This window comes from Arachis duranensis, chromosome 10 (genome assembly GCF_000817695.3).
Source record: "Arachis duranensis cultivar V14167 chromosome 10, aradu.V14167.gnm2.J7QH, whole genome shotgun sequence".
NCBI lineage: Eukaryota > Viridiplantae > Streptophyta > Magnoliopsida > Fabales > Fabaceae > Arachis > Arachis duranensis.
This window is the reverse complement of record NC_029781.3, coordinates 18,083,078-18,096,782: the sequence shown is the minus strand read 5'-3', so window position 1 is coordinate 18,096,782 and position 13,705 is coordinate 18,083,078. Positions and strand designations below refer to the sequence as shown.

At 36.1% G+C, this 13,705-nt stretch overlaps 1 protein-coding gene across 1 annotated transcript; it reads right to left on the bottom strand.

Annotated features, from left to right (window-relative positions):
• Positions 1-5,600: 5,600 nt before the first annotated feature.
• LOC107469348 (uncharacterized) lies at positions 5,601-6,686 on the bottom strand. Its single transcript, XM_016088726.1, has one exon. The coding sequence runs from the start codon at positions 6,684-6,686 to the stop codon at positions 5,601-5,603; it is 1,086 nt and encodes a 361-aa protein (XP_015944212.1).
• Positions 6,687-13,705: the final 7,019 nt, after the last annotated feature.

The window sequence follows — 13,705 nt, the reverse complement described above, 5'->3', positions numbered from 1 at the left end:
GTTGGTCGGCGTTAGCGAGTATGCCTATAGCTAGGTTGACGCAGCGTTGCCAAGGATGCGTGGAATGGAGTTCGCGAGGAGCAGCAACGGCACAGGACCTCGCGTCCGGTTGGAAAAGGAGAAGATGCGACGGTGCGATGTGGTGGCGGGGAACAGGAGCGGCGCGATACATGGGAGAAGAAGGTGCAGTGGCGATGCGACGCGTGTGAAAAAAATCAAATAATTAGTTATTTATAAGTTATTATATTACATTAAGATCTTGTTTTTTTTAAGAAAATTATTTTTGTTAATAAAAATAATTAAATAGAATTTTATTATTATTATTAAAATTTAATTTGATTATGACTTATTCTATTAGTTTAAATTATTTATTAAAAATTATTTTAATAGACAAAATTTAAATTTATTATTATTATTATTATTATTATTATTATTATTATTATTATTATTATTATTATTATTCCACATATACAACATGACACTTCATTAGTTTCCTTCATTAAGTTTATATAATAATATAATCATCCTTCATTAAAGCCAAACGTGGCTTATGCCTCAATACATATATATCAAAAAGTGACACCTAACCACCCTTCTTTGCCCAAATCATCATCAAATCCATTAAGCATATTCATTGTGCAATAACCGAGCTTGCATGTTATCCAAACAAAGGAGAGAGTGGCCGAATTTCACGGTGAAAATCGTGAGTTCCTTCTATTTTCTTTTTTTGATTTCTTTTTGATTCGTAACTCCAATTAAAAATTTAATTCGGTAAAAATATTCATATTTTTTTTCTCTACATATTGGTGTTATTTTTGTCTGGTAGAAGTTGACAGTGACGTAGTTTCCTTTCCCCTTAAATTCGGCAAATTGAAGTTCTAGAAGATACAGACGATTTCTGATGCTTTCCTTTTCAGCAACTCAATGAAAAAGTTTTTCTGAAGCTTTCGTTAATTTTGATTTTATACGAAAGTAGGAGATTTATTTTAAAATTAACTGTTTTAATTTACGAATGCTACTGAAGTTTAGTGAGTAACTACAAATAATTTATAAATGTCTCGTTTGACTAATTGATAAAAATTGATGAAATTGAGATTGTTAATGATTGTGAATATAATTAAATGTGATAAAATCGCGATTAATTTTGTGTTATTTGTGAAATTGATTGAATTTGGCGATGAAATTGGTTGAATTGTGGCTGTGAATAATGATTTAATTGTTTGAAAGTGACTAATTACTCGAATTTCTAGTTATGCTGATTTTTTGATTTAGTTGTGGAATTGAGATTTATTTGATGATGGTGGACATACATTGTTGCAAGCTTGTTAGAGAATTTATTGGTTACTAAACTGAACGGGTTGGGGTACCTTATTGTTCTGATCGCTGTTGAGAAAAAGATAAGTGAATTGTTCTGATCGCTGTTGAGAAAAAGATAACTAAATTGTGGAGATTGAGGTTTTATGAACAAAAAATAGATTGAGCTTGGATTTTAAAACTGATTTCTTAAAAATTGATTTCTTAACTATAACAATAATTTTGAGAATTTATAAATAATTTTGAAATTATTAAAAGTATATGGCTATAAAATATGTTGATTATTAAGAATTCTGCTGATTTGATCATTGTTGAGAAAATGTCTGGTGATTTATTGAGAAAGAGAGAACCCGTAAGGGTGGCTAAGCCCGAGTTTTAGGCGAAGTGGTGCCAAAATTTTTATAAAATTTGGGACTTTATTTGAAATGCGATTTTAAAAGATTTGTTTTGGACAGTTAAATTATTTGAGGCTTATTTAGTTGGGAAAAGATTTATTCTATTTGGAATTCGATTTACTAAGAAAAGTATAATGTTTTAAATCCAAAACTTTGAGGAGAGATTTTGTTTTTAAGTTATGAAATAAATTCGGTTTGTTAAGAATAAGAAAGAAAAGGGATAAGAGAATGCGGCACGTGTGATTAAGGAATGACTAAAAGGTCATGAGAGGGTGGCAGAAAGTAAATAGTTGAGGTGCTGATGTGTGAATGATTGTGCGAGGATGCCCGTGTGTATGGAATGGCTTCCAAGAGAAAGTGGCACATGCTTCAGTTGGAGAATCAGCGCCTGCAAGAAGTAGAAACTTGCAGAGGTTATGCCGCTGGAATGCCTTATTTGACTTGCGAGTCGGATTGCGTCGGGTGCGGGTCGAAACCGACAAATGAGCTCATTACCTGCGATAGGACTAGACATGCATCATTCTTATTTGCACATTTGTATTTGGTTGTGTTTGCTTATCTTGTTTATTTGTGATTATGTTGTTTGTCTTATTGTGACTTAGTGTGTATTGAATTGAATCCCTTACTTGTTCTATTGGTTTGTAGATGTATTGATGTGATTAATAACTGTTGTTGTCTAAGAATTATTTAGGTGGCTAAGAGATAGTTGGTATGACAAGTTTTGTGACTGAAATCTGTTTTGAGTTTAGAAATTTAAAGAAAAGTAATTAATTATCTAAAGTAGAATTAAAAAGTATTTTCAAAGGTTTGATAAAAATAGTTTTATTAAGTAAAGTTAATTATTTGCATCTTAATCATTACTTTTACGGCATTCCCATTCCTTACTGAGAACGCATGGTCCCCAAAATCTTCCACCCTTTCAGTGACACAGGTTCGAAGACTCAGTATGAAGCTGCGAACGATTAATAGATTTACTTATGATTCTTGTCGCTTTTATAGAGTTCCCTCGCCATTGCTACTTTAGTTTCTATTTTATCTAGAGGGATAGGGATTGTTTCTGAGTTTCATTTGAATTCTTTTGTGTAATATTTATTACTATTACTAATTATGTGATTATTATTACTTGGTGTTCTTTGATGAATGATTTTGATTATTAACAAACAAGTTTTTTTTTGGAATTTTCTCAAAAACTGAAACGCGATATCGATGTAAATGCTCAATATTAAGTAGATAATAAAAGAAAACAGGTTAGTAACTCCTACTTTTGGTACAATCATGACATGCTAAAAGTTAGGGTGTTACAGTGCATTGCTTCTTCAGATGGTGGCGGCGACAGCAGCGGTGAGGTGCGTTGGTGACGACGCAACAGGGAAGGGAGTGTGAAGTGGCTGTGGTAAAAGGAGAAAAAGGTGGAAGGTGAAAGGGTAGGGTTATGATGGATAAATGGGATGTGATGTTTTTTTGTTTTAGTGTGCCTGAGGTGTATTTACATTGTTTACAACTTCTGTTGTCTACCTAGCAGAACTTTTTTCGTTAACAGCGAGCTGACGTGGATTATTAATGACACATGTCACTTCATAGTTTGGCCGCATGTAATGATATGATGTCGGGTCAAACAGTGACATGTGACATGCTATCGTGGATAGATGTGCTACGTGTCATAATACTATTCGATTATGTATCACAACATTAATGGTCCATATGTCATCCACTATGTCATTATTGTAGATGCATCAAATTGGTTCGTGACTTTGTATTAAGTGCCTTATTTCAGTTCTTGAAATTGAATGTCATGCTCCAAATTAGTCCCTTCAATAATTTTTTTCTTATAAATTCAAAATTCTCAATATTTTTGAATACACTAATTTTAATTATAATTTTTTTACATATTTTTTAAATACAAATAATTTTGATAAATATTTTTAAGATTTTAGTTTTAATCATACAATTTTTTTTTCAATAATTTAATACTAATAGCTACGTCACTTGAAATAACTTGTTAACTTCTTATGCAATAAGGGAAGAAACTACATACTCACTTGAAATAAGATCATCAATCAAATGACTAAGTTATCATATCTTCCTATAAATATCTTTTTTTTTGAAAGAAAGGAGCTCAACACATTAAGTGGAGCGTAAGTAATCAACAAGAAGACCAACATAAGCGATAAGAAATAGAAAAAGAGAATTGCCAGCACCACGAACGCTAAACTATATTCCTTGTCATCTTCGGCATTGCCATCAACAACAAAAGGGATCCACACTTAGAAACTCCTTATAGCTTGTAAAGGACACATGGATAATCTTGTCAACACCTTTTCCTTTATGCTAAAAAATTCGTCTATTCCTTTCTAGCCATATGTTCCAAATAATCGCACAGAAGCACACCATCCATCTTTTATGCATCTCCTTGCTACTGGATATCTCCGTCCAACTCAAGAAATGTTCCTTCAACGTCCCTGATACGCCCATTGCCTTCCAATAAATGATAGCTAAGCACACCAAACCTGCCAAGAAAAATCACAGCCAAAAAACAAATGGTGATCATATTCAACACCTTTGTTACATAGCACGCAAACAACATATTCCTGGTTGATAACCCCAAATCGACTCAATCTCTCCTTTGTATTGATCTTCTCAGTCAAAACAAACCAGACAAACAGTTCGACTCTTGGCGGAAATAACCATTTGCAAATTGTCCTAGTAAAGCTATAGCTTGTTATGTCCTCCGAAATTATTTCTGTCTGCAATACCTGCACAAAAGAGTTTGTAGAAAAGACTCCTTGTTTATCAAATTTTCATACAACTCTATCCTCTCGGCCATAAGTAAGTTTGACTAGTCTTAGTGCATCATGCATCTAGTTCACTAGATCCAACTCGCATTGGAATAACTCTCGTCTCCATGAGAAGTTCTATATCCACTCAACCCCATCCCAGAACCCACAGTCCCCTATAACGGATCCTCTTTGGTTTGAAACTGAGAAAAGTCTTGGAAACCTATCTTTTAGAGAACCTCCACATAACCATACATCCTCCCAGAAACGCATTCCTCTCCCATCACCAATCTCCATAGACAATCCAGTAATCATCTTCTGTCTTACTTGCTGATTTTTGAACTGTATCTGGCATATATCCTTCCAAGCCCCCCTTGACAGGTAAAATCTGGGAAGACAGCACCACCGCTAGGTTCAGGTTATTACAAGAGCAAACCACCTTCTTCCACAGCAGACACTCCTCCTTTGAAAAGCACCACCACCACTTAAATAAAAAGGCTGTGTTGCGCACCAAGGCATCCCCAACACCCAAACCACCAAACTTTTTGGGCGCCTGCACCACCTCCCACCTGACCAAGGCCATGCCATACTTACCACCCTCCTTGCTCCATAGAAATCTTTTCTGTAAAGAAATCAGTTTTTCTGCAACATCCTTTGGCATCTTATATAGACTCAAATAATATATAAGGAGGTTATTTAGCACAGATTTGATGAGCACCAACTTACTGGCTTTATTGAGAACCTTGGCTTTCCATATGCTAAGTTTCTCCTCCATTTTGTCAATAATTGGCTTTCAAGTCTTTACCAATCATGGGTTAGCTCCTAGCGAAATCCCCAAGTATTTAACTGGGAGAGAGGCTTTCTTACAGTCTAGCACACTACACATACGCTGCACCCACTGATCATCACAGTTAACAGGAATCAAGCTAGATTTGTCAAAGTTAATACTTAACCCCGACATCAATTCAAAGCAGCGAAGATATGCGCCCGTTTCTAAACGCCTCCTCAAACATCCTGTGTAGGACATCCATGACAAGTACAAATAGAAATGGAGATAGTGGGTCACTTTGTCGTAGGCCCCTTTCCATCTTAAACGGCTTAGATGGCGAACTGTTTATCAATACTGACATAGAGCTTGTACTGACACACTCCATGACCCACCCCTCCATCTTCGCCCAAACCCCATCTTCTGTAGAACAAGATCCACAAAGCTCCACTTGACTCTATCATATGCTTTCTGAAAGTTTAACTTTATTATCACCGCTTCCTTCTTTCTCAGTTTTATCCATTGAACTGTTTCGCAAGTAATAAGAGCCCCGTCATGAATCTTTCGCCCCTTGACAAAAGCACTCTGTGTCTCACCTACTAGCTCTAATATTATTGCTCGCATTCTCCTAACTAGCATATTCGATATGACTTTATACACACATCCAACCATGCTAATCGGCCTGAGATCCTTGATTTCTTTTGCCCCAGTGAATTTAGGTGCCAGCATCACCCATGTGAGATTGGCATTCGCCGGTAGCCTAGAAGACTGAAAAAAGTCCAACACCACTGTCGTGAACTCAGGACCAATTTCATCCCAACACTTCTTTATGAAGTTCATGTTGTAACCATCACTTTTGGGAGCCTTAGAGGATTCACAATCCCAAACTGCCTCTCCATCCTCCTCAGAAGTCGGTTGCACCTCCAAAGCCAAAGCATCCTCTTCACTGATCATTTCCACCAGATCGTCTCTGAACCTTACCATTGGAGACTCCTCCTGATGATATAACTCCATGTAGAAGTGTCTAATTTCAATCTTAATCCTAACTTGATTCCTTATCAATCTTCCATTAATGACCAGTGCATCAATCCTGTTATTCCTCCTTCTCGCCAAAGCTAAATTGTGGAAGTACCTCGTGTTCTTATCTATGTCTCTCGCATGTCTAGATCGCGACATCTGCTTCCAAAGTATTTCTTTTCTCACATACCATTTCGCACAGCAAGCCACCAGCGCTTTCCTTCTTGCCTCTACAGTTCCATCATAGACCCCATCACCCACCATGTCATCAACCTTCTTAATCTCTTCCTCAAACTTCTTAATTTTCTTGTCCATGTCACCAAACTTGTCTTTATGCCATCTCCCCTGAGGGACTGTCAAAGCCTTCAATTTATCTGTGAACTGCACCTGTCCTAGTCCTCTCCATTCCTCCTTTACCATCCTCAAGAATCCTTCATGCGTAAACTATGAGTCAAGACTTTTGAACGGCCTCGGTCTATCTTTAATCTGCTTATCTTCCAATATGAGAGGACAGTAGTCAGACAAACCCCTTGAGCCCCCTCGTAATCGAGTCTCTGAAAATTCCTCAAACCATTCCATGCTAAGCAGGACCCTGTCAATGTGACTACAGGATCGACCTATGAACGATGTAAACTTTTGGTCAGAAATTGGCAAGTCCACCAGACCCATGTCATGTATTCAACTCTTGAAATCTTTCGCCGACAAGGTTAGTCTATCAGTGCCATGTCTTTCTTCCACCTGTACAATCTCGTTAAAGTCTCCCCAGAAACAACAGGAAACCTGACATAAACCAGCAATATAACTCAGCTCTTCCCACATAACAAGCTTCTCATCTCTAGCAAGGGCACCATAGACCAATATAACATCACAATTAAATTATTCTTCAGCATAACCCCTTCAACACACAACCATTTCTCACTTTTATAAGAATTTCTGATTTTAAAAAACTCCTTATCACATATTAACAGCAACCCACCAGAAGCACTAACAGACTCAACATAGTCCTACCCCGCACAGCCATTACCCTAAATTTTTGAAACATCAAAACTAGTCACTACCTGCTTTTTAGTCTCTACCAGACCTAGCATGTTTAATTTACATTTTCGCTTTAGTTCCTTTACCATCCTCAGTTTTCCATCACCCCTCAATCCCCTAACATTCCAAGAACTTAAGATCATTTTAAAGAAATATTGCACACCTCTTTTTGAGTTTTAGGTCTGCTTCGTCTAACTTTTGCCTTCTACTTCGCCAATCTATCCCAACAAATTCAGGTATTTCTTAACTCAATTCTCACATAAATCAACTTAAACTCTTGCTGACTTAGGCATCGGAGTCCCTTATAGGTACTTCCAACTACCGTCTTGGAGTTCACATGAAGGTACTTCAAGCATCTTACCAGTGGTGGAGCCACATAGTAGAAAAGGGGGGCTAGGCCCTTAATTTTAATTTTTTACATGTAAATTATATGTAAATTTCAGTTTAACATTCCTTAAAATTTTATTTTAGTCTTATTTTATTGTATAAATATTTTTAACCCCCTTCTAATATTTCATCGAGCTCCGCCCCTGACTCTTATTATCATCTTCGACCTCTTTCATTTAGCTCATTTACACACAACTAGTTTAAAGTACGCCTCGTAACAATGATTATATGATTGCTTTAAGAAACATAATTTTTTAAGTTAAAAAAAGTATATTTTGATTCTTGATTTCTTTTTTTTTACGAAAATAAAAAAAATAAATTTAAGCAATCAAAACTAAAGAAAAACAAAATTTATTAATGTTAAATTATTGTAAAGAAAAATAAATAATTAAAACTAAAATCTTAAAAATACTTTAGAAAAGTACTTGTATTTAAAGGACATGTGAAAAAATAGAATTAAAATTAGTGTATCTAAAGATATTGAGAATTTTGAATTAAAAAAAAACTAGTGAAAAGACTAATTTGGTGCATGATATTCAATTTTAGGGACTAAAATAAATCACTTAATGTAAAGTCAGGGACCAACATGGTGCATCATGTAACACCCTACCATACAGAGTCTTATGCTTAAGTCATAATTCAGAAATGGCAAGGTATTACGACCTCTAAAATAAAAATTTAGTACATATAGTAGTATGAATGATTGATTATAACTAGGAGCCTTTGAAAAAAAAGGGTAAACAAAAATCGCAACTCAAAAGCGCAACACTCCGATCGATAACGTAACGAACAAAGATAAACCAACGCGAGATTATATATATACAAAGGAGGGTCAAAAATAGGAATATCAAGACTCAAAATCTGGCTGCGAAGATAACCGGTTCGAGCATAGCAATATATACATATAATAAAATAAGGAAAACTCCAAAGGAAACCCAAAGGGACACAAATACAAAAACCTATTCTCCAAAATCTCCCATAAGAGGAGTCATCACAGTTTGTATTATTTAATGGAGATAAAAGTATCTAAGCAAAACACATAAACTAAAATAGAGTCCCCAAGAACAAAGGATCTTCGCAAATCCAGAAGTCTCCAGCAGGCCTCAGCGAGAAACCTCACGTCCTGCATCTGAAAACCACAAATCCGTATGGGTGAGAACCAGAGGTCCCCAGCATGATAACAGCTTCCACATATATAATACATAATAATAGAGGAAAGCCGAAGGCAATCCTAGAACTTCCTCCAAATAATATCAAAGCTTATAAACAAGCTAAACCATATGTGGCGACTGACTAAAGATTCTTCAGTCTAACTAATACTTCCCTTTCCAATTCCTTCACACCTCCTAACCACCAGCAGGAGTATAATGTAGCAAACACAGTTATATCAAACAAGGAATATACAAATACGAACAATTAAGGCATTTAGACAATTAGCAAGTAATATGCAGTCAAATAGGCAATCTCAAACAATTCATATAGTATGCATATGATGAATGCCTGTCCCTAGTGGCTGATGATATCATCTGTCGGTTATAAAGCCAACCCGACAAGTCCTGGTAGCTAACCATTGGACTGTCCCTCTGTCGNTGGAAGTGCAACATTCACAATTCATTCAACAGAGCATATATGCATTTATACACAGCCATAATCATGGTTCCTCCATAACACGGTAATAATCTAGCCATCCGGCTCACGGTTAAATCCATAACCAGCCATTCGGCTCACGGTTAAATCCATAACCAGCCGTTTCATTAATAATTACGGCCTTTCGGCCCATGGCATAAAAAGCACTTCCACCACCATCCTCCGCATCTCACATAATCATCTTTGATCCTCATTGATCATTCATTTTTCCCCTGCTTCTCTCGCAAGTTACCACATCCCCTAGCTCCTTTTCTAATTGCTAGGCATATCATAATGATTTAAGACATAAGTGGTGAGATCGGAGGCTTAGAAGTATGAGATTTGGCTTTTAAAACTCAAAAATCAACTTTGGAATGAAAACAGGGCCACGCGTACGCGCACTCCACGCGCACGCGTGGATGGCCTCAAAAACTCATCGACGCGTATGCGTCATGCACGCTAATGCGTGGATTGAAAATTAGCCAATCGACGCACACGCGTCAGCCACGCGTATGCGTGGGTGCTCTCGTGCCCCAGGCACAAAGCTGGCACAATTTTGGCACAACTCTCTGGCAAAATGGCTGGGCATTGGGTGCAGCACATCGGCGCGCCCGCGCACATCATGCGCACACGTGGATGGCGTTTTCGAGAAGAACGGCGCGTACGCGCCAAGTGCGCCTACGCGCGGGGGGTCATTCTGCTAAAAATTTTTCTAAGTTAAAAGCTGCAGAATTCACAGATTCAAACCCCAATCTTCCGACAGACATAACTTTCTCATTTTAAATCATTTTTCACCCGTTCTTCGAACGGCATGGACATCCCGGATCCAATTTCATTTCTAAATAGATTTGGCACAAAACAGAGATCCGTAATTCAAGTTATGTCCCATCAAAGTATGCTCAAAAACCATGTTTTTCATACAAAACCACAAAGTGCCATTTTCAAAACAAGCCATTTTCAACTCTTTTCAAAATCAATCAAAACATGCCAATTTCATCCCCTTTCTTTGAAATCAATCAAAATATATCAAATTCAATATCAAGCCTCCTCAACTCACACATTGACACTTTACCGCAAATCACCAAAATCACTATCCCCTCATTTTAACCCACTTCACCCAAGTGGTTCAAACCCAAACACATTGACATATCATATACTCTTCTTCATGCTAATTTTCAACAACACCAATTTCAATAAATCATCATTGTACACAATCAATATCATACTCACCATCAACATGGTTTCACCCACAATTCAACCATAATCAATCACCAAGTATATATCACAACATGCATATTTCTCATACATCATACCATCAAGGCATCAATAATCATCACCACATATATGACCACATCATATATTTCAACCATTCAACAACACCAATAATTCAATGCCTATCTTAGGGCCTCTAGCCTAAGTATTTCCTACCACATTACATATTAGATACGGAAAACCGAAACCATACCTTAGCCGATTTTCCAAGCTCAACCGGAGCACTTTCAAACCACTTTTTCCTAAAGCTCTCAAGGCCTCAACACCTCCAAGAACAGATTTTTTACCACCAAACCCTTTTTAAGCTTTTCAATATCACCAATCAAGCTCCAATATTCACACATACACAACCTAAGCCACAATCATCACACCCATACACAACATCTCAATACTCAAACATCATAGAATAAAAAATTACACTAGGGTTGAGAATCTTACCACACCAAGGTCCATGGAGACAAGATTAACCTTCTCCTTCAAGAGAGTTGGGTCCTATAACATCAAAGAGTCCAAAATCTCAATATTTTTGCTCATGAAACTCGAAATCAAAGTTGGAAATTCGAAGAGCAAAACGTGACTTACCTCAAGATTAATTGTATGGGTTTTATAGAGCTCTTCGTGGTGAACGCGTGGCCGCAAACGGTGCGGCAATCGGAACTCTAGATCAAAAGTTATGGTGGTTTGAAGATCAAGTGAGAGAAAAAACTTGAGAGAGTGTTCTTCCCTCCATGGCCTCCATTTCCAACGTGTTTGAGTGTTGTGTGAGGAGAGAGAGTGCTGAAAACTAGGGTTTTGGTTTAGTTATGTTGGGCCAAGGGCCCACTTTGGGTCCGGTTGGCCCGGTTTGGCCCGTTCGGTTCAATCTTGGTCTGAATTCTATAAAATTGGTACCGAAATTCTCGTCTCAATCTCCTCTATCACATTTAGCCATAAAAATCATATTTTAGGCTTTCTAGAATAAATTCTCATTTATGGGTTAATTAGCCGTTAATTAACCGGGTTTTACACATCAACAACGTGACATAGTGGATAACATGTGGACAATAATGTTGAGCATGTGGCATATGCTAACAAATGGCCAAATAGTATTTTGGCACATGGCACACCTGGCCATGCCAGCATGTCATGTGTCACTAATGGTCCACGTCATCAAGCCACATCAGCATGCCGTTAACGAAAAATGGATCAGGGACTAACATGATGCACTTTTACTAATTTTAGAGATGTAATTGGTACAATTAAAATCTCAAAAAATCTCAAGAACTATATTGAAGCTTAACTCTAACGATGTTTAACTTTTTCTCCAAAATTTTTGTGGGGACAGGTGCCATCTCTCCTCTACACATAGGCTGCTTTTGTTTCCAAAATCATAAATTGTAACTGAGATATAAAACTAAAATTTTAGTCTTGAAAAACAAAATTTTAATTTTTTTAGTATCTTCAAAAAGTAAAGATGCAAAGAACTGAAATTTTTTAAGATGAATACTGAAACTTTAATAACATTTTTTTCTCAAAAATACCATTATTTAACTTTTCAAACTCTAAGGGCTTGTTTGGACGCAATTTTCTGAAAATATCTTTTTCAAAATTATGTTTAGATATCTCATGTAAAACGATCTTTTCATCTATCAATTATATTTGGGTAAAATAAGATAAAAGTATTTTTTTGTTCATTTTTTTAGGTGAAAAAAATCTTTTAAAAAAATGTAAATTGTAACTTCTCGAATTTTTTTTTTAATTTTTCTATTGCTGCATTAAATCTACCCCTCAATTTTCATATTTATCTTAAATTAAACATAATATTGAGATATAACTCAATTTAATATATTTTATACCAAATACAATATAATTTCTATCTCGCAGTCTCTTCTCCCGATCTCAATCTTTCATTATCATCTCCTTTCCAAACATAGCTTTAAATATTTCTGAAAACACAGCAAGTGGAAACTAAAACTTTAGTTACATCTTTTTCTAAAAATACGGAAAGAAGAAGCGACGACATGAAAAGCCATCGCTGCCACCATCAACGTCGTGGTTGTGGTGTAAGGAGAGAGAACAAAGATTGAAGGAGAAGAAGAAAATTTGGGCTGAGAAAGGAATGAAGGGTTAGAAGAAGATGATGAAGGAAAAAGAAAAGGCGACAATATGTGGAGCCACTGCTGCCTCCGTCACCACAGTTGTTGCTCTTTCTATTACACCTCCATTACCTTTTTCTTTTTCTTTTTCTTCTTTAGATTCCAAAAGCTTCAATTTTGTTTTCTATTTTAAATTTTATTTGAATTTGACTGACTGGTATTAATTATTATTTGAGATTTATGAGATTGATGCACAACCTCTCAGTGGTGGGCACATAAAAATTGTGTTTCTATAATCTAATTGTTAGTAAAATTTTCACACTCGTTCATATCCCATCAATCAAAGATCCGAAATTTAACCTCTTGAAATTGTTGGGTGCTCGTTATTGTTGTGAAAAGATAATTCAATTGTTGTTTTTAGTGGTGTTCATAAAGACAGTGATGATAGTGGTGCTATTGTTCAAGACTTTAAAAGAAGATAGTGATAATAGGATTTGATTAGTTTAAGAAGGGTAGAAGTAGGGATAGAAATAGATCATATCAAATCAGACTTAACTTCTAGTAGACTAGGCTTGTAACGTATTTAACTAGCTAGTTTTGTAAATTTTGAATAATTAGATAATAAATTAATTATTATTTAAAGATATTAAAAAATTAAATTTAATAAGTTAGAAGAGTAAAAATAATTAACACACGAATTTCGATTCTAATTTTAAAAATTTTGATTCAAAGTTGACCAACAGGTCAAACTGGTTGGACATTTAGACCGGACTCAAGGCCCAACATAAAGAAGTCACATTTGGTCTTCTTCACCATTCATTCATTGAAATCACGCTGAGGAGAAGAGGGAAAACGTGAAACCATAACCCTCATTCCTTCTTCAACTCCAATTTCACGTAATTTTTAATTCTCCGCCTTGTATATGTTGTATTTTGTCTTTTATAGAGGTTGATTTGGAGAAATAGGTGCTTATTTTTAGGTTATACTTTATGAATTATGTATATATGTATTTATACTCTGACCGGCCTTTGCTTTACAGGTCGA